The sequence below is a fragment of the Anomalospiza imberbis genome, chromosome 8, assembly GCF_031753505.1.
Source record: "Anomalospiza imberbis isolate Cuckoo-Finch-1a 21T00152 chromosome 8, ASM3175350v1, whole genome shotgun sequence".
NCBI classification, from domain to species: domain Eukaryota; kingdom Metazoa; phylum Chordata; class Aves; order Passeriformes; family Viduidae; genus Anomalospiza; species Anomalospiza imberbis.
The window spans coordinates 19,854,204-19,873,725 of NC_089688.1; the positions used below are offsets into that span (position 1 = coordinate 19,854,204).

Consider the following 19,522-nt stretch of genomic DNA (forward strand, 5'->3'; position numbering starts at 1 on the left):
GTGCAACTGAATGTTCTCAAACATAATGCTAAAGCTAGCATTAATACAACTAATATTTTAGCACTAATTTTTCACCCTAAAATGTTGATCTGGACTGGTACACTTTGAAGGTGCTCTTTGTAGCTTTCTAACTAATGTTAACCATCTAAAGAAAGTGTAAAGAAGTGTGTTTTGTTCAATAAACCTACAAAATTCACTTTAAATAAGATGAACTGATTTAGTACAAAGTTACCTCTTCTTCATGTTCATCCTCATCTTCAAATGTTCGCTTCAATGTGATTTCATTCTTGGATTCCAAAATCCTGTTTCTACCTAAATGCATATTCCGACCATAGTTTACATTATTCTGCTTCTGAAGAGCAGTACTAAAGGTTTTCTGCTGTTGTGCCTGTTTTAAGAGTAGAATCAATTAAGAGGCATGCAATTCAAATTTCATCACTGATGAGTATATCCTAGGACATGAAAAACAGGTGGTGCACTTGAATACACATCAGTATAACTGCAAGGTGCACGCACACCCTCAGCCTACACCAGTGATTTTGCCGTTATCAGTTTGGGATGATAAATGAATTCAATAATGAATCCTGCATAACTTTTCCCTAATCCCCAGGATGACATTTTAAAGGCAGAAAAATTAAAAAAAAAAAAAATCTGTAATTTTCCCGATCATAAATTGCAGAGAATCAATATTTAAATGAAGTACAGGTATCTGAGTTCCCACATACTTTTTTGCTGTCTTCAGTTAAGTCTAAATGAGCAGTCAGAGGGAGAAGTCAAAGGCACTATATTGCCCTTACTGTTGAAGGCAGAACAGCATAACCTTGCAATTAACTTTCATTTATAATAATCAATGCTGCATTTTACAAGAACCTTAAATGACAAAATGGCAACCCAACCGAAATTCTGTCAACAAGAAGTCAAATGAAAACCTTATTTGCTCTCCAAATGAATTTTAAAAGCATTAACTGCTTTAAAGCTGGCCTAGTGGTAGTGCTCTGAAGTGGCAGACTATTTTGTGATGGAGCAAGGCCTCCAGCTGTATCAGTCTCCTTCTGGCTCTTACCTCAGTCTTCTGTACAAGTAGCACTTTAGAGAGAATTAGGCAGTTATCTCAACACTTCTTTGTCTAATTCATCCTGGCCAGATAGACTGCTCTTTGTTTTGGTGCAGTAGGTGCTGAGATACAGACTCTCCAGGAGATGACTACTCAAAGTACTTGATAATTTCTTGAAACCCGAGATATACGGCATTTTTCCTTCCTTTCTCGGGGAGGAAACTACTTCTTGTCTAGGGCACGGATAGAAACCACACAACATGTTCACATTTCACAGCTCTCCACCTTTAATCAGAGGTCTGTGGGATGATTGTAATCTTTGAGGGGTAATTTGAGACTAATAAAACTGAAAAGTTCAGTGAACAACATGACTGAACTCATTCTGTTTGGCTGGCTTACCTGTTTCATGGCAGTTTCCCCAATTCTGTCAGAATGCTTTCGAATACTCTCTAAGAAATCCTTCAGATCTGACATGGATATTTCTTTTATTTCTTCACGTAGTTTTGGAAGATTTTCCATCATTATCTGGCAAAAGCGGTATTGGCTAACTCTAGGAAGATACACATTTTCTAGCTGCTCCATTGTTTTCAAAGCAGAATAATATCTACAAAGAGATTAAAATAAAACTATGTAGATTCTTATAAAAAAGTGGCAAAATAATGTATCAAATATATATATCAATATCACACATGGAATCAATATGCATCTAATTCATTTACAGTATTCTTGAAAAATTAACAATCAAAAGGTTATAATGCTTTAGTTTGGAAGAAAAATCCAGTGAAGTGCCAGAGTGACTCAGCCACGTCAAAACTGTAAGTAGGCTCCTATTGTATTAACTGTTCTGATCAATAGTCCCAGTATCCTGGACTATCAGTCTGCATCCTACAGAATGGAGACAGTGAAGCTATAATCATTATCTTCCCTTCTAGATTGAACTGATTGGAGTTTTTTTATGATTTGGGGGTTTTTCTGAAACACAAACTGCCGACCACCCAACACTGCAGTATATGCACCAAACAATGAAAAAATATTGAAAAAGCATGCCTGCAGGTGTCTGCCTTCTGCAGGTGTATGTGAACACATGCACACATCTACACCCACCCTCTTTACACCACCCTCAGTGGAAAAAGCAGAAGTATATCATATTTTCCAGCAGTATATCATATTTTGCTGCAAACCACAAACCTATTAACTCTTCTGACAAAATACAGTCTATCCCATCCAGAAAACAACTACACTGAATTATCAAACTACCATTATCAACAAACCCATGATCTCAACTACAGTTTAAAGAGAGGCACAGGAACCAGGCTAAACATGAGTAGGACAGCAGTCAATTGCAGATGTGACAATAATTTCCCTTTATGTAGCATTCTTACCAGCTACTCAGCCCTGGAGGGAGTTGGGAAAATGAATTTAGTTGTCCGATTAGAACAGAATAAGGTAAACTGATGCCTTCTACCTTGGTCTTAAATGGGAAAAGCAGAAACAGATCAGATGGAGTTAACTTGAGGCTAGTTCCAACCCTTTCTTTTCACAAATATGGAGTAATATCTTTCACCCATTTTCAGCTTTTATTCCATAATTTTAATTCCTTTTTCTTCCTTAAAGTCCGACATCATCTGTTTTGAAAAATTACCAAAATATTTTGAGGGAAAAAGCTGAATATGAGGAAAATCCCTTCAAATGAGAAAACCTAGAAAAGTGTCCTTTACAGTTCTTTAGTTTCTGGAAATTACGTTGTAAATACAGTAAGCAATCACTTTCAAAAAATGTAATTCAAGCTTCTGGTTTCCTTCAGTAGACAAACAATAACAAATGACTAACACTAGAACCATGATTTCTTGTTCAATTCTGAAATTAAGACAGTGTTTTGAATCTTCTTAATCAAGACATTTCTAAGTTAACAACTCAGCATAGCTGGCGGATGGGAAAAATCTTCTCTTTTATTCCAGAACAGAGCTGCTTTCAGAAGACTGCAAATAAAGAGGTTTCAAGTGTAAATTAGGAGCTTTTGTTTGTTATATGCTTGGTTTATATAAAATATACATAAGGTGACGGGAATGTTGCACATAAGAAAAGGTCTGGGGGGTTGATGTGTGTGGGTTTTGTTTTTCTAAATAGAAAATGGCCAAGAGTGCCACATGGTGAGACTTCTGGGGAATAAAACCATAATAGCGTCAAAATCTTATAAAAGGTTTTTATTTAAATTATACAGATCAGCTTATCAGAACACTGTTAGTTCATCTGGAAGGGTTTTTGACTGCTGGCTCTAAGATCAGAATTAACATAATCCATTCTAAATCCATTCTAGAGTCCCTTACTAATTACACGTATATGGAGCTCAGGACCTTGCCCTTTTAACATCTGTTCTGATAAAGCACTAAAGTCTTATTAATTTGAAGGTTATCTGCAGGTCAGGATTTAAACCAAAAAGTTTTGCATATCATTTCACAGAGTGATGTATTTACATATTTAGATTTTAAAACTTTCCATAGATTTAACTCGATACTGAAGGTTTTGACAATATTATTAGTTCCCATCATGTATTATCAATGACATAAGGTATAAAGATTGCCCATTTGACTACAAATGAGTTAAAGAAGTATCTTCAAAGTTATTTTTAATATAAATACAGCATTCTTCTGCCTAGTCTTCTGAGCTGATCTTATGACAATATGCTCCTCGGTGCAAAAACTGTAATTTTTTTCAAACTGAAGACACAAGTTTGAAACACCAATATGGGTCATAAGGTAAGACTGTGCAGAACTGATCCATTTCAACATCAGAACAATAAAACTGTACAATGGATCTTACTAAAATCTCAAAACTATAAAAACTGAACCTTTAATACCAGCAAGAACCAGGAAAGAAAAAACCAACTCACAACACAAAAGTAAATTAAAAAAAACCCTCACAACAAAAAAACAACCACTGCCCCCCAACCCTCCCCAAAATTATTATTAGTGTTTTGCATCATCTTATTCTTTGCAAAATGCTCCAGGCACAGAACAGTCAGGTCTGTATAGGATATAATACATCAACACACAAAACCCTCAAAATTAAAAGAAAATTACCATTATTTTAGTGTACATTAAGTATTCCTTTATGCTTTAAATGACAAATAGAACTTTTAAGATTTTTATCAACAGAGTGTTGTTTGGAGGCAGTAAACAGAAATACCGTAACTTACCAAAAAAGCCCTGTCAAGTTAAAATACAGCAGTAAAGAAATTACACAAATCAGGAGGAAAATGAACTCAAAGACTGAATTTTACTGATAATACTTTACTTGCACACAAGCTTATTAAGTAAATAAACATGTAGTTATATCCCAAAATTTCCTGCTGAAAAAAACAAGAAACAAAATCCTCATTTTATTTTAATTAAGGAAACAAACCTAGTTTACAAAGAAAAAATAGTAATATTCTCCAATTTTATTGCTTCCCTTAGACGAAATACTGTATATTCTTGCTTACTACATTTCCACTGAGTAAATACCTAAAACTTTGTTACCAAACACATTTAAGGGAGTTCCTTGGGATTTTTCGATAACGCTACAGAAAAATTATAGTCAGAGAGCTCCTGAAGGTGACATGTTAAAATTGAAATTGAAATTCTTTTACCACAAGTATTTATTTTGTTTTTAAATCTAGTTGCCTTACCAACTTTAAACCTAAGTTTTAAACTTTCCCAGCATACAAATTTTGTCAGTTGCCCAAATGACCATGAACTGAGATAGAGGCACTACTAACTCTGAAACTTCTGTAAAGTAAATCAAAGGCTCAGTATTTCTGAAAATCAGATTGAAGAGCTCCTGTGTGGAAAAAAAAACAAGATATGCAGAATACCTTTTTTTGTCAATAATGATGTGGTAGGAAATTTTTTTAGAAAGTGAAATTATCAAACTAATAATGCTTGAGAATGGCAACAAAGAAAGCAGCTGATATTTCAGTATCAAATAACCCATCATATAAATTCTGATGGGGTTTTTTGCCAGATCCATGGTACCTCTGGGAAGTGTTGATTTGCTGCTGGTAAAATCCAATGCTTCATTCTGACACTCTTCCAAAACAATGGAGAAAAATAAAATCAAATTACTACGATTTCATCTGTTTTGATATCTTCCATATCTTCCATATGGGTAGAACCAAATTATACAAATTATCAATTTTTCATATTTGCATCCTTTAAGTATTAAGATTTATTTGGATGCTTGGAAGGTTTATGCAGAGAAAGGACGCATGACTGTCTCAGTGAGTTTTAGTAACCTAAATAACTAATCAACTTTGCCTTTCCCACAGTTAGGAAAAAAGCTTGTAACAAGGTCAAAAAACAAATCCAAGTCTTTCAGCTCACTCTGAAACACTGTACTCACTGTTTTTCAGTCCATCTCACAGAAGATTTGAGAAGATTCAGCAACAACCTTAGCAGTTTGACTTACTGAATTATTTCCACTGTATGATGGGTTTGGGTGTTTTGTAACATTTACTGTGGAAGAAGACTTGCAAAAACACCAGTTCTAACTATTCCAAATCAGAGCACAACCACCTGAAGCAGCTGGGACCCACCTCCCAAGAAACATATCAAAATCCAAACACTAAGGCCATGGTAGCAGAGCTGTATGAAATGAGTGATGACCTGATCTCTGATTTAAAATTCAAGCTCCAATTGTGTAAGTGCATAGCCCCCACTAGGCGATTGGCAGAGCAGCAAAGAAACCACACTTCTCCTTTGTGCTTCCTCAGTTAAGACTATAAACCCTCTGTAGCTCTTTCCAGCCAACTGTCTGTTTAGAGCAGATTCTGCAGTTACTTCCTCTCACTACTACAGTTCTTGTCAACTTGTGTTATCCATGGCTCAGGAGACAGATAAACAGGATACAGAGCCCTTCACCTCTAGGTCATCAGTTCAAACGTTACCCATGCTGGTAAAGGACCAAAAGTTGCTATCAATAGATGGTTTTTTGGACTTCTCTGTAAACCTCCATTTCACCCGCACAAACCACCATGTATTCCAGATCCAAAATCCTGTACTATCTTAAAAGAGGTTTGCCACGGAAAAACGAAATGAAATTACAATCTTTTCCCTGTAACAACTATCCCACAAACATATATAATATCCATACTTTTGTTTTCCCTTCCTTTAAACATTAGAATTGAGAGTTTTATTCATGGTGCAAGACTGTAAGACAATGGAATAATGAAAATATGTTCTGAAAGGCCACAAGCAGAGAAAGTCAAGATGTCTTTTTATAAAAAAGAGCAGGGAAATCCTTGCCGCATTAACAAATCTCAATGAAGGTTTATGAGACATCTTTGCCTGAAATAAACAGTCCTCATTGGTTTGTTATGTCTCGGATTATGACTGCTACTCTGACTCTTCCATGAAAAAGCTTCACAGCCAAACTTAGGAAGATCAATTTTGAAATCCCTCGTATGTTCACACATCAGCTGTCAGGACTTTGCACTGATACTGTGATGTTCTTGCTCCTGCTCAGTCTTTTAGTAGTGATAAAAGCCAGAATACATGCACTCTGCTGAGCCACAAGGAAATTACCAGTTGAATTACCTGCAAGTTCCATGGAATAGCCACCTGCAGGCTGTATTATAGGGAATTGGAAAGTCACAGACAAACTAGTAACTGTAGCATAGCTAATGAAAGAGTTCTCTGAGCTGCAGCAGTAGCTCCAGCTAAGCCTTCTGCACTCCATGTGATTTCAAGGCATGGTACATCAAAGCTATGGCATCTCCCCTCTCCTTTGGATCTCTTTGTGGTATGACAATGACATGTCCAAACCCCTCAATTCAGGAGTCCTTTGACTTTTAAGACTTCCTGTCTGGTAACAACTTGCACGGGAAAATTATCAGATAGAAGTCTTTAAGATTTGAAGAGTACTGATGGTTTCTCAGAAAGAACATCAACAATCAGTGGACTCTACAAAGGCACTAGAAAACAGTGTCAAAATGCTAAAAACCATCAGCAATTTTATCTCACCTAAACGATCTTTACATGATGACAACTTTCCCTGCAGTTCTAAAACCAGGATGCTGCTTGCCTTGCCTGACAGAGCAAGGGTAGGGCAGAATGCAGGCAATGAACCCAGTGTTTTCGATATTTTCAGGACACTAAATTTAGCACTGTCTACAGAAGACCACAGAAGTAGTGTGATTCAGACAGCACACTCTTCAGTCTGATCTCTGACTGGAGTAGCAAAAGGACTGTTTACAACTTTCTGTAGAGCTGCTCCAGAAACACTGGAACAACAGGCTGCTACTACTACTATGTGCCAGCTACTGTAAGCAGATGCTGAAGCAGTGTCCTGTTCAGAGGTAACACTGTATAGCAGTCAAGCTGATGAGATCTACCACACTGGGTCACATATAGCAAGTTTTAATTGTAATAAGAGATACCATAGTGCCATAGCTGTAAGGTCATTCTTAAAGCTTTTGTATTTCTGCAGAAGACGTCCCAGAGAGCAAACCTGCACAGGTATCATATAAGGCATATATCACTGGCAAAGATGCATCGGATCTGCTGCAACGTCCATAGATCTGATGTGTACAGTTAATCTGAAGCATTTTGAACATGTCTGCACACAGGCTTTAGAGCTGATTGCTCACGCAGTGGCTGCTGTTGAGGGTTTTCAGATGTCCAACAGTATGATAGTAGGTGTTGGCTACTCAGAAACCAAAATCCAGACAAACAGTCCAAAAGTAAATCTGTTTTACATAGCAGCCCTGCAGACAACTGACTGTGCACAGATAGTTCCAAATGGAAACAGTCCTGTCCAGACAGACTTTTCAGCAGGAGCTCCCTGCAGAGGTGCCAAGTGCACAAAGAGGCACCACCAGCAACCAGGAGCCCAGAAAGGGCAGGCACAGAGCATCGGTGTGACTGAGGCGCTGTGAAAAGCGCTGTGGCAGCGATGATATGGAAATCATGAAGAAGAAAACAGCAGCAGTGGTATTGCTGGGGTGGCGTGCAAGATGCAGGCAGCAGCCCCAGTGAGACAGGATGCAGCTAAAGCAGGGGGCAGGGGCAGCCAAGCTGCCATGGAGGGAGGGAGAATTGGGGATGCTGGGACTACAACAGCTGTGAGCGGCTCCCAGAGAAAATGAAAAGTGGGGACACAATAGGAAGGAGCAGCTGGTAATGTACCTGTTATAAACTATTATCCTAGAAATTAATTTTTAATTATAATATTAATTCTTTTTAACAAGTCAATTTGTCACAGAGGGAAAAACCCCAAGCAACACATTATCTGCACTTCATTCCCATAGTCCCATTTACACAAAAAGCATTGAGAAACCAGATAGGTCTAAAGAAAGGTATAAGGAGTAAAATGTCCTTTCTTCTGGTATTATGTGTTTAATTTAAATATATCATGATATATTAATCAGATATAAATGTACTCTAAAAGACCTTCAGTCCCTAAGGTTCTTATTTTTCTTGTTTCTTAAACTGTTTTAAGTAATAAAAACCAGTAAACTTTATTTCACATTTTATAATCATAATTTCACTACATGTCATACCCATTTAAGTAAGCATTATTTTTCATGGGAATCACTAAGGTCCTAGAAGTTCTTTAATACAAAATTTTCAAATATTCTCGAGATACAGACCAGTATTAGGAAACAAAGACTACACATATATCAAGCTACAGACTAAGATCACTTACTTGTCTACGTGTTTGCTATTCTGTTGATTCACTTACAAATGTTACATTTTTTCTCATAGAAATAAGTTTACTCACCTTTTTACACTCATCTGTTCTTTTAGTTTGCTGTACATTTCCAGCACTGCATAAAAACAAGCAGATTAACTTGTGAGTCTTATTGTGGCTTTAGTTAATAAAAGAGGAAAATATGTACTGTAAAGGGCAAAATTAGAAATAGAAAAGGATGTGCTATATTTACCTTATTTAATTCCTACTGTCACATAAATGTGATAAACCTAGCAAAAAATATTCTAGAATTCAGCTAAAAGAGAAAAAAGTAACTGAACTCTTAACAGCTTTTAAATTAAAAAGAATTAAGTTTAACAAAACCAGTCAACACTACACATACCAAGCATATTCATTCACTTACTACGTGCCACAACCTGATCTGCATTACCAGTCCATGGCTTGTCTCCATAAAAAGGCAACAGTACCACCTACTGTACTCAGAACACGTCAACAAGACTTCACAAAGAAAAATTTTCAAATCTACTTTACACCAATATGACAAACAGGATAAAACCCTTATGGAACTGTGTGCAATCCTACAATATTACCTTCCTGAAACAACATTTAGAGCCCTTTTGTTTATTTGAAAACATCTGTAGTGACACAGAGCGAAAAGTACAATGTTGGAAGAGCATCATTAGTATTTTCCCCAGTATTCAAACACTAAAACCCACCCTCTCAAGCAACAAATTAATTGTTTACCATATAAAAAAATATTAATTCATTCAAAGCTGTAGGTGGCTACATGGTTTGCATCATTTAAATGTCTCACTGTTTTCTGACACTGTTGCAATTGCTCTTTGTCAAATATTGCAAAAGATATGGAACCTTCATGTTGACAACTTTTAAAAACCTATTAATTTTTTCATTAAACTGGATGTTACAGGACCAGAAGTTAGAAGACTTTTCCTTTTGGCTATTGTGACTTATTTTATTTAATTTGCCATCATATTTCACTATAGGTCACTCACCTGGAAGACACAACTGCAGTTTTTCCACAACTGTTGTAATATTCCGCTGTTGAACTCTACATCGGATGATTTCCTCTGTTTGGGCTATCACCTTAAAGGTTTTTTTTTTTTAAAAAAGGAAAGAAAATCACACTTAAATTATGTAAATAAATTTATTTTGCTACAAATATTCATAATGTCCATATAGGAAGCATCATTTTCTCACCTCTTTCCCAGCATCCTGAAGCCTTCGGTTGGTATCAGTAACTTGGACCTTAAAAATAATTTCACCTTTGTTAGACAAATATGCATATATTGCCCTGATGTGACTGCTCACCCTTGTAATCAGATCATGCTTCCTGAGAAACTTAGAACAAAGAAATGCAAATTCAAATTAACTCTACAGCTTGAACTTGAACTTTTGATCGCAAAGGGCTTTTGTTAAATTCAATTACTTATGACAGTTCTTTCTAACAGATTCTGTGGCAAACTTCTCAAATTTACTTGGGATTTTTGAACTTTCCTTGTTTCTGTAGGTCTGTCAAACAATTCAAATCATTGACCCAATTGACCACTGGTCCCTTTTTGATAACCTCAATGAGCTCTATGGGCCATTCATTGTCTGTAAGAAATGGTGATTGCATTTTATGGTAATTAAACATTCATACTTTGCTGAATGCAAACACTGGGTGGTTGATTAACATCAAACGTGGAAATCTCCAAACCACAGCAACATTTTAATGCTGCAGGTGCAGGCAAAGCTCAACCTCAGATTTTCCCACATAGTAAGTGACTCATTAGGTCATCATAATAAGGAAGCACATTCTAGTTTATTAAAAATCTCATTAATTTCTGAACAAAGATGCTCAATGACCTCATTGATGCTGTATTTGGTCTCTTGTTATCTGAATATCCTTTATATAATGGTCTTCTAATCATAACCTCTGATGAACTATGCTCATTCTGTCTGGTGCGCATATTTTGCCCTCAAAAGTGTAAGGAGAGCTAAAAGGGACGGATCTCATAATTCACTGTTTTGCATTCTGATCTGTGAGGAAATCTTGGTTCTCATATCTCATGAAAACTATTAACACCACCTACTCTCCTGCTCATTACAAAGTAAAGAACAAGGTTTAAGGTTTTTTTCCATGCATAATTGTGGTATTTTTAATTTTCTAATAAGGAATTTCAATTCTTCTAAGGTTTGACATATAAAAACATGATTAGGAAAAGACCTATTTAAGAAATACTGTGTTTATCATTTGCTGTCCTTCATCTTCTGAAAAAGTCTTGAAAAAAAGGCAAAATAATATGGTAGCATTTTCTGAAAACATACATTAAAAAAATCAAAAAGAGATCTAATAAAATATTCAGCTTTGTAAATACAGATTACTGTAACAGGCAACATGGCTCTAATCACAAGTCCTGTTCAATTCACTTGTAAAACACTGCTGCAAACATCAGAGTGCATGTGATAAACACTAAATTAATCTTCAGTAGAAGAGTCCAGTTCTTTCTTTTAGATTCAAAGACAATGATACATGAAACTCTGAAAAACTTGTTCCTTACCTTTAGTTTTTCTGCATCAGCCCTAACTTTAAGAAGTTCTGTAATAGCATCCACAAAGCCCTGATGGTGAAAATTGCACATCTTTTCTATCTCCCTGTCATGGTTACGTATGCAGGCATCAAGTTTTTCCATAAACTTCTGATGTGCATTTGGTTGGTCATCATATACAGACCTATTAAATACAAATAAGAAAATAAAAGTTTACTTTTTTCCCCAGTTGAAAATGGTATGTATGCAACCATCTTTATTGAAACCTATCTCTCTTAACAAGAAAATAAAAGCAAGCAAACTTGATGTTAGTGGCATCCTTTGGTGGATCCACTCCATCAAAATCAGCATTAAAGAAAAGATGGCACAAAACTGAGAAATGATGGTGCAAAACCCAGCCCTTATGGCATTAATCCAGGTGCTTAACCAGTTATATTATGGTTGACCTGAGCCTCACTGGTCTGTTATTTATGCCCTAATGCTCAAATATGGGTACAAAAGAATCAGTTTCTCCAACCACCTCAAATAGCATGGATCGCTTTTCCATCAAATTCCACTCTTTGCTAAATATAAAGAAGTGCAAACATACAAATTTGCTTTCCTGGTATTCCTAACAGCAGAGTTATCCAACTAAATCAGGGTGGGATGACTCCAGCCAGAATGACCGCTGGAGCACTGTGGCAGAAGCTGGACCCTGGCACAAGCAATCCCCAAGGCTCCCTCCCACCCACCCATGTCCAACAGCTCCCAAGGCAAAAACCACGGCATGCACACAACTAAGGCAGCTTCCTCCATGGCACCTGTCAGGAAGGGCTAGAATCAGGTCTTCTGGCTTACTTCACTAATTATCAAGTAGTTCACTTAGAAAACTGCAGCAGGAGACAGGACTTGGGAGAAATTACTGGTGTAGTTAAGCAGCATCAGAAACAGAAATCTGCACGGAAAAATGCTCGAGCATGAGAAGGAGGCATAGGGCATTTTAAAATTTTAGACTTTGGCAGAGTAAGCAAGAGAAGAGGTTCTACATAGAACTGTACCAAAATCAAAGGTGTGGAGTCTCCCAACAAAGGCAAGGTACAGACAGTTCCAAAAATTGTTTAATAATTTGATACAGCAACAACAGCAAAGACTGGTAGTTTTGAAGTAGCTTTTCACATAGAATGAGAGCAGCAATATGAGGATGACTTAATCATACATATACAAACACATTTGTACTGCAAACTACAAGTGTTAAAAAAATTATTAAAAATCTTTAAATTGCTTTTTTAGCCTCTAATTTCCTTTCACAATTATAAAGTTTTCTCCAGATATTTGTAAGGAGAAGTTAAGAAAAAAAAATTAGAAAATATTAACATGAGGAAAAGAAAAGGCTGAAATTCTAAGTGTTTCAGTGTTTCTTGCAGAAGTACAGTCTTAAGTTCAAGATCCAGGCAACCATGAGTCAAAGCCTCTAAAATCCTTAAGTAGTAAGAAACTACTTCCCTCCTAGTCTTCTTGGAGAAGTGTGGTTTTCCATATTCTTCAAGATTCTCTTTTCTATCCAGACATCTGGACTTTGCTGAAATCTGAGCTCATCATCAGCACAACAAACCTAGAGCTGAGTGTCTGACAGGAACATGACCTTTCAATGAAGAAAAGGATGCAGAAGAGATTGAAAAGACTCTTGTAATACGATTCTTTATAGAGTTCCTTTTGACCTTGTACAATATATTAAGTGAAGCAACTGAACTTAAGTGACAGAAGAAAGGCAATATGCTGTCCTACATGTCGAAGGAAGAAAACCAATTCCTTATATTCTGCTTTTTACAGATACTTTTTCATGGGAAAATCTATTTAATAAAATTTTCCAAGAATACTCCCTTTTGCTTATGATAGGAAAATAAGGCTATGGTACTGAAAGCAGGTTCTTTCCTCCAAAGTGCACCAGGGGGAAAATAAGATTGTTCATCCATAAAGTTTACCCCTCACCATTTCTACCACCATAGCTTGAAATGACGGCTGGAAGGAGCAAGTGTGTGCCCATAAGTGTCTCCTCCTGAGGCTCCTGTCAGACTGCCTGAAAGGGCTCCCTCAAGGCTGCCCAGGATGACTGAGCTTTAAAGAGCTGTGGTGGATGGTCAGAAGTGATCTGCATCACCAGGGGGAAATACCCACATGCAGAATCCAGTGTTGGTTGGAAGGAGAAGCAGCATCCTGGCCTGGGAGGAAAGAAAGGTGCAAGACACAGTGGGCACTGAGTGAGGCCTCATTAGGCAGCCTGATATTCTGCATGAGAATACGCAGGGACAAGCATGTGGACCATAGCATGGTCACCTGTACAGAAATGGGGACCGGATGAGAAAAAGGTTCAACAGCTGATGCGGTAGCACTCCAAAATACAAATTACAGTTACATGAGTGCTGCTCCATTAAGAAAAGGGTCAGAGATGCTGGAAGCTACAGGGCGAACACAGAGGGGCATCCAACTGTCTTCAGAGTTCTTGGAGAAGAAAAAAATATCAGGAGGACCACATGCATCAAAGTGTCTTCACAGATATCTGGCAAGCATGAGCCTCCTCAAATTGGGCTGGACTTACTACCTATACTGCACTGTATGCTAAAGAACAAAACAAAACAAAATTTAAAAAACTTCACAGAAAAAGAATTTCAATTTATTACTGCTTCTTTAGCCTTTTGTTTAAGGGTGAAAGAAGCCTCCAAATTTAGGTCTCCTTCCAGTGTTCTCAAGGAGAAGCGAGAAAGGAGCATCATTATCACAAAGACAGGGGACTTCTATCACTATGTGCCCAAACTGTAAATTGTGTCATGTAAGCATAAATGAAAGCAGCAGTAACACTCAGTAAAGAAAATATAATTAAAATGAGAATGAGACAACAAAAAGATGGTACAAGAAGAACTCCATACTTGAGTTTGTACCACCAAACTTTCTTTAATGGTAGCAATGCAATGTGTTTTTGGACTTAGTTATTTCCTGATGATTTGGGGGTATCCAATTGCTGCCTTGATAACTTTTTATCCATTTCACATCTGTGCCAAGACTTTCAGACATGTTCTTACAATAATGACAAAAGGAAATCCTTTGCAATCAGAAGATTTCTCTTTAAAATGTTATCAAAAAATTGCAGAAAACACAGCCAGAAGTTCTGGAAGTACATACAATAGGCAATAAAGTTTTCACTGTTAGAAAAATCTGTATTGATCATGTTTTCCTCAATATTAAGGCTGCTTATGCTTAAATTTAATTATAATAAAGTACTGGTTTTTAATCTCACAGGTATTATCACAATATTTAATTGAAAATAATACAGGGAATAAATGTTCAAAATAAGGGGAAAGAAAGCAATACTGCGTACCTCCCAATACCTTAATCACAAGATTACCCTACCTTCTTAAAATAATAGTTATTATTCTGTGTTGTACATTGTACCCTTTTCTGTAAGAATGCTAATAAAATTGTGACCTGTGATTTAAACCAGTATTTTCAGTCTTCCCTAAAATGCACCAGTAGTAGAAATTCCATATTAATTACGTACGTAAAGAGCTCCATCTTGTGGGAACAACAAATCAACTCCCGTCAGCACGAGTGAAAAAACTCGAGACAGAACTGCTTGCCTTTACAGAAATAAATCGTCAGCATATTTTTAAAAAATTCACACTTCGTATCACAACTTTCTCATCTAGGTGAGAAATAAGTGAATAAACAGGTTAATTGACTCCCTTAGGACACTGTCCTCTGAGGACACTTCACACATGCAGTTTCAGGGGCTTCAGAACAACATCTGGCCTAAAACATCATCCTTTTAGAGAATAAAAGTATACACTGGAGATCCAAGCCATCTTTGGCCATGGATAGAAAGTAGGCTTTTTCTCAAATTTGCAAACACAATTGAGACAATACACACCTGATTTACCTGTTAGGGAACATCACACATCATAGTTTATTTCTGATACTGAAGCTCATTTTCCATACATACACTTATTTCAAAGATTACCTATAGCTATCTAAGTAAAGTAATTGCTACCTGTTAATTGTTATCTGAAAGTGTACATTTCAACAGATTATGACACTGCAAGAGATGCTGATAACAATTCTCCACTTTTGAGAGCTAAATTATCAAGCAGACAAATCACCAACACTGCAGTACCTTGGAGAGACACGAAATCCTAAAAGCATCCTAGTGACAATTGTTTAAAATCACAAGACAAAATTAACTGAATTTACAACTCACACAAAGTTCTGTTGGAAAGCAAGTGAGGAAGTAGTAACCCTTCTAGGTCCATTTCTTCAGGAGATGACAATTACAATTGCAGATGCAATTATGTCTACCCTAAAAATCTCTCTCTCACTGCAAATTGCTTCACATGCAGCAGTAGGAAGTGTCATGCTTAGGTTACCAAAGGAATTTTTACATGCGTAATACACAGTTCTTTCAATTTTTGTTTACATTTATACACCTCTGAATGAAGAGCCCTAAGGATCCCCTTCAGCTTTAGGGCCCCTGAAGTGAATGCTTATGGTCTGAAATACAGCACAAATTTGAACTGTGTCAAACTGAAAGACATTAATAGTTTTTATTAAAACTGCTTTCAACCTCTGATCTGCACAACTACAGAATACTAGTGGTTGATTCACACCATGAAACTTAGACAAGAAAAGTTTTTTTCTTGGTATGAGTCTTCAGACTGGACAAAAAAAGGAGAAAACCACTAATGTTGGAGACAGAAGTTTATATTTGATTTTGGCACCCAAAATACCCAAACCAACACAACGTTATCACCTTAATTTTCAATCTGGAATGAGAGAACTTTAACTTGAGAGCCTACTTAGCCACCAGTATGGCAAATCAGTGGTAGGACAGGTACTGATTTCTTTCCTAATCGACAGGGCAAGCAGGGAACCCAAGAAGAGCACAAGCAGAGCTGAACAAGTTTCCTAGTAATGTGTAGCAGATATCTGTCTATATTCCCAGAACTCCGTATATAAACTGAGATGCTTTTTTTTTTTTTTTGACTCGTTCCAACAATTGGATGAGTCATATTAATGCCAGTCTAGGCAAAAAGAAGATAGTGTAGAAAGTACTTGAAAAAGGCAAAAAATAAACTAGGAGCAGTCAGAGAGTGACCTAAAGGAGAAAAGTGTCTGAGTTCACTGGATACATTTCATTGCAATGGGGATATTTTTATCTTGATCTTTCTTACCAGGTAGGCTGAAGGGAGAATGATAAGCATAAACAGATTTGAATTCAGGTCACAAGAAATAATAAAGGAGGATTTGCAGATATGCAACCATTTTCCAACTGAAAACAATAAAATAAGTTTACTTTATAGGGTAAAAAGCTTTCCTAAAATTTTTACTTTCAAAACTGAAACACATTATGAAAACCATGTATTTAATAGGTCTTATTGAAGACTTTTTGTGTTTACATGCAAAAATATACAGAAGCACCAGAGGGCACCATACTATGCACGAAAATACCCACGGTTAAGTAATCAAAAAATCTCCAGAGAACTAAAACTTAACATGCCAAGAATTCCACACAACCCTTCAAAAATTAATATTCAAAATAAATTATCCTGAAATCATCTATCTATTCCATACATATACATTATCACTCTAAGTGAGCATCATAAATGTCTTCACAAATGGTTACAGGCTCACTTCAAAAATGTATTTCTGCTATCATTTAATACAAATATTTCTGTGCATGCAATCAGGATATATGTCCCTAAATGCCTGAGTGTAGGTGGGAGTAAAAGAGGACGAGAATTTCATGAGGGAAATAAAAAGTTAGACGTGGAAAAAAAAATCATACAATCCCAGAAATTAATTTAATACATGGACTGAACTACTGGAAGGGCAGACAATGGAAGTGCATATAGACTACTAACTGTAAAAGGAGAGGAGCCCAAAAGAACTTTTTGGAAGTTTAGCAAATACCCCACATTTGCTTTTTCCCCTCCTCATCTCCAGTCTAGCTTCACATCTATGGCCTCTACACCAAAAAATTACAATAACCAGACCTAAGTACAACTTCTACTGTAGTCTTCTTGTTTTAGCATGGAAAAATAGATTTCAAGAATAATCAGAATGGGAACTAAAGTAATTTTGTTTCATATCTATAGCAATAGCTGTAACCTTTCAAAGGGGAGAAGAACTGCTCAGGAACTCAGGCTTCAGGCCAAAAAATTAACTTGAAGAGTTTATTTTATTAAAAATAAAATTTCCATACTTTCATAAGAAAATAGTAATTCAGAAGATAATATGAATTCCTGGTTGGTGATAACTCTCTTACTTAACAATCATTACTAGAACAGTCTAATAAGAAAAAAGTAATATTTAAGAAATTCCATTGGAGTTTTTAAAAAATTAGTATTTCTTAAAGGCTTTGGGATATTTTTGTGTATTCTTGTAAATGGGCAATGATTCAACTTTTAATGGCAATCCATATTCAGGAAAGACAAATGTGAGGTTATGGAGCATTACTGTAAACTTTTTGAGAGAACAATTCTTCAAGTAATCATTTATAAGAGGTTCTAGCAGCAGCAGAGACTTTTAAAACAGATCATGTCTTTTAAAATAGCCAAAAAACATGTCAGAAAATAACCCCAAACCAGTAATCTTTTTACAGGACAAAGAAACTCCTTATTAATGACTTGCCACCTTTCACCATTTCCACACCTCCCCCCAACCCATCCTGTTCTGTCCCATTTCTAGGATGAATTGCAGATTTCCCTGCCCCTGCGTATAATGCCACAAAGTCTTTCATTTCCTGATTACACAAGACATATGAAGCAATTAAAAACTGTATGTACACATTCCTTTCAGGATACTGATAACCACTCAGTAAGTGCCAATCAGTTACAGCCCCATGAATGCTGTGACAATGACAGGAATTACACGTATCTGTACAAGAGTTGTACGAATTTGGCATGGAATGTAAGTCTTGACCATGCAACTTCTGACCTTCAACAGAAGCAAGAGAAAATTATTCATTTGTAGAGCTTCAAATTAAGCACCATGTGGGGAAAAAAAAGTACTGATTACTTTGATCAATTACATGAGGGCAGAAAAAAAAATCCCTCCCAATCATGCACTTTTTATTCAAATTTTCAAAGTAATACTTTAAACAAAACACACACAAATATATCAACTCTCAAATGAAGAAACTGTGCTTATGGATAATCATGTTTTTAGAATTCATATCTTGCTACCAATGCCAATTTTGTCCTGATTCTTGAGATGCTCCCAACTAGTTCCCATAAACACATTGGAAGAAGTAACCCTCTAAATGTTCTCCCTAGTTCTCCTTTCACTGAAATAAAATCCCAAAATGAAACAACAACACCAAGCTATACTAAATAAAATTTAAAAACAAAGTAATATTTAGAATTCAAATTTGCATGATGAGTTTAATGGGATCAGTGCAGCAGAAAACACTGGCATTGCAAATTAGGATTCTGCCCTTAAAACAGCCCTGTCACACTGTGACTATAACCATGGCATCCCTAACCATGATACTGTATCGCACACTCCACTTGAGCTGCAATTTCACAGGAAACACTGCAGAAACTTCCTTTGTCCTACAATATACAAAGATATTTTCTGTTTACACAAACTGCAAACTTTGTAGGGATTTTTCCATGGAGTAATTTCATATAGGTGGCTGCATACACCCTAAAAAGCTTTATAAAATAATGTCCAGGTGTTTCCTGTAATTCAAATGCAGTTATGGTAATAAGCATGTTTCTTAAAACCTAAGCAGCCTTTCAATGCCAGATGCCACCTATGTTCCAGTTCTGCCATTCTTACTCAAAATTACATCTCACCACTCTATTTAAAAGCTCACATTACATGCCAGAACAACACAGAACTCAGCTATGGCCTATTCAGAGAAAAGATTTTATTAATCTTAGTTTAGCTGTTATGCTTTGCTTGCCTGGTTTTCCTGGATGTGCAATTTCTGTCAATTGTTCTCACTAATAGTATCCTGTTTCTATGAGCAGGAAAGGGCTGAGTACAGTTTGTTAGTTAACATTACTTCCTATAAGCAGGGTCCTTATTCTGTAGTAGCAGCACTAGAGCATCCATTGTTCATGCTGGATAAGCAATGGATCACGCTGATGGCTGTTAATGGACATCCTCTGCAGCCAAACACCAACTGATAATCAGTACACCCAGATTTGCAATAGACTTCCTCCTTCCTGTTTTTACACTGCTGACCAAGGAGATG

At 36.5% G+C, this 19,522-nt stretch overlaps 1 protein-coding gene across 9 annotated transcripts in view; it reads right to left on the reverse strand.

Annotated features, from left to right (window-relative positions):
• Positions 1-19,522, reverse strand: part of EXOC6 (exocyst complex component 6) — an 88,724-nt gene that overhangs the window by 56,504 nt on the left and 12,698 nt on the right. For all 9 annotated transcript variants that reach the window (XM_068197673.1, XM_068197672.1, XM_068197676.1 and 6 more), the window contains exons 2-7: positions 11,305-11,476; positions 9,962-10,009; positions 9,757-9,847; positions 8,813-8,858; positions 1,454-1,658; positions 233-388 (exon numbers count right to left, since the gene is read on the reverse strand). In XM_068197673.1, coding sequence (XP_068053774.1) covers positions 233-388; positions 1,454-1,658; positions 8,813-8,858; positions 9,757-9,847; positions 9,962-10,009; positions 11,305-11,476 — 718 coding nt within the window. The remainder of the gene's footprint in view (positions 1-232; positions 389-1,453; positions 1,659-8,812; positions 8,859-9,756; positions 9,848-9,961; positions 10,010-11,304; positions 11,477-19,522) is intronic.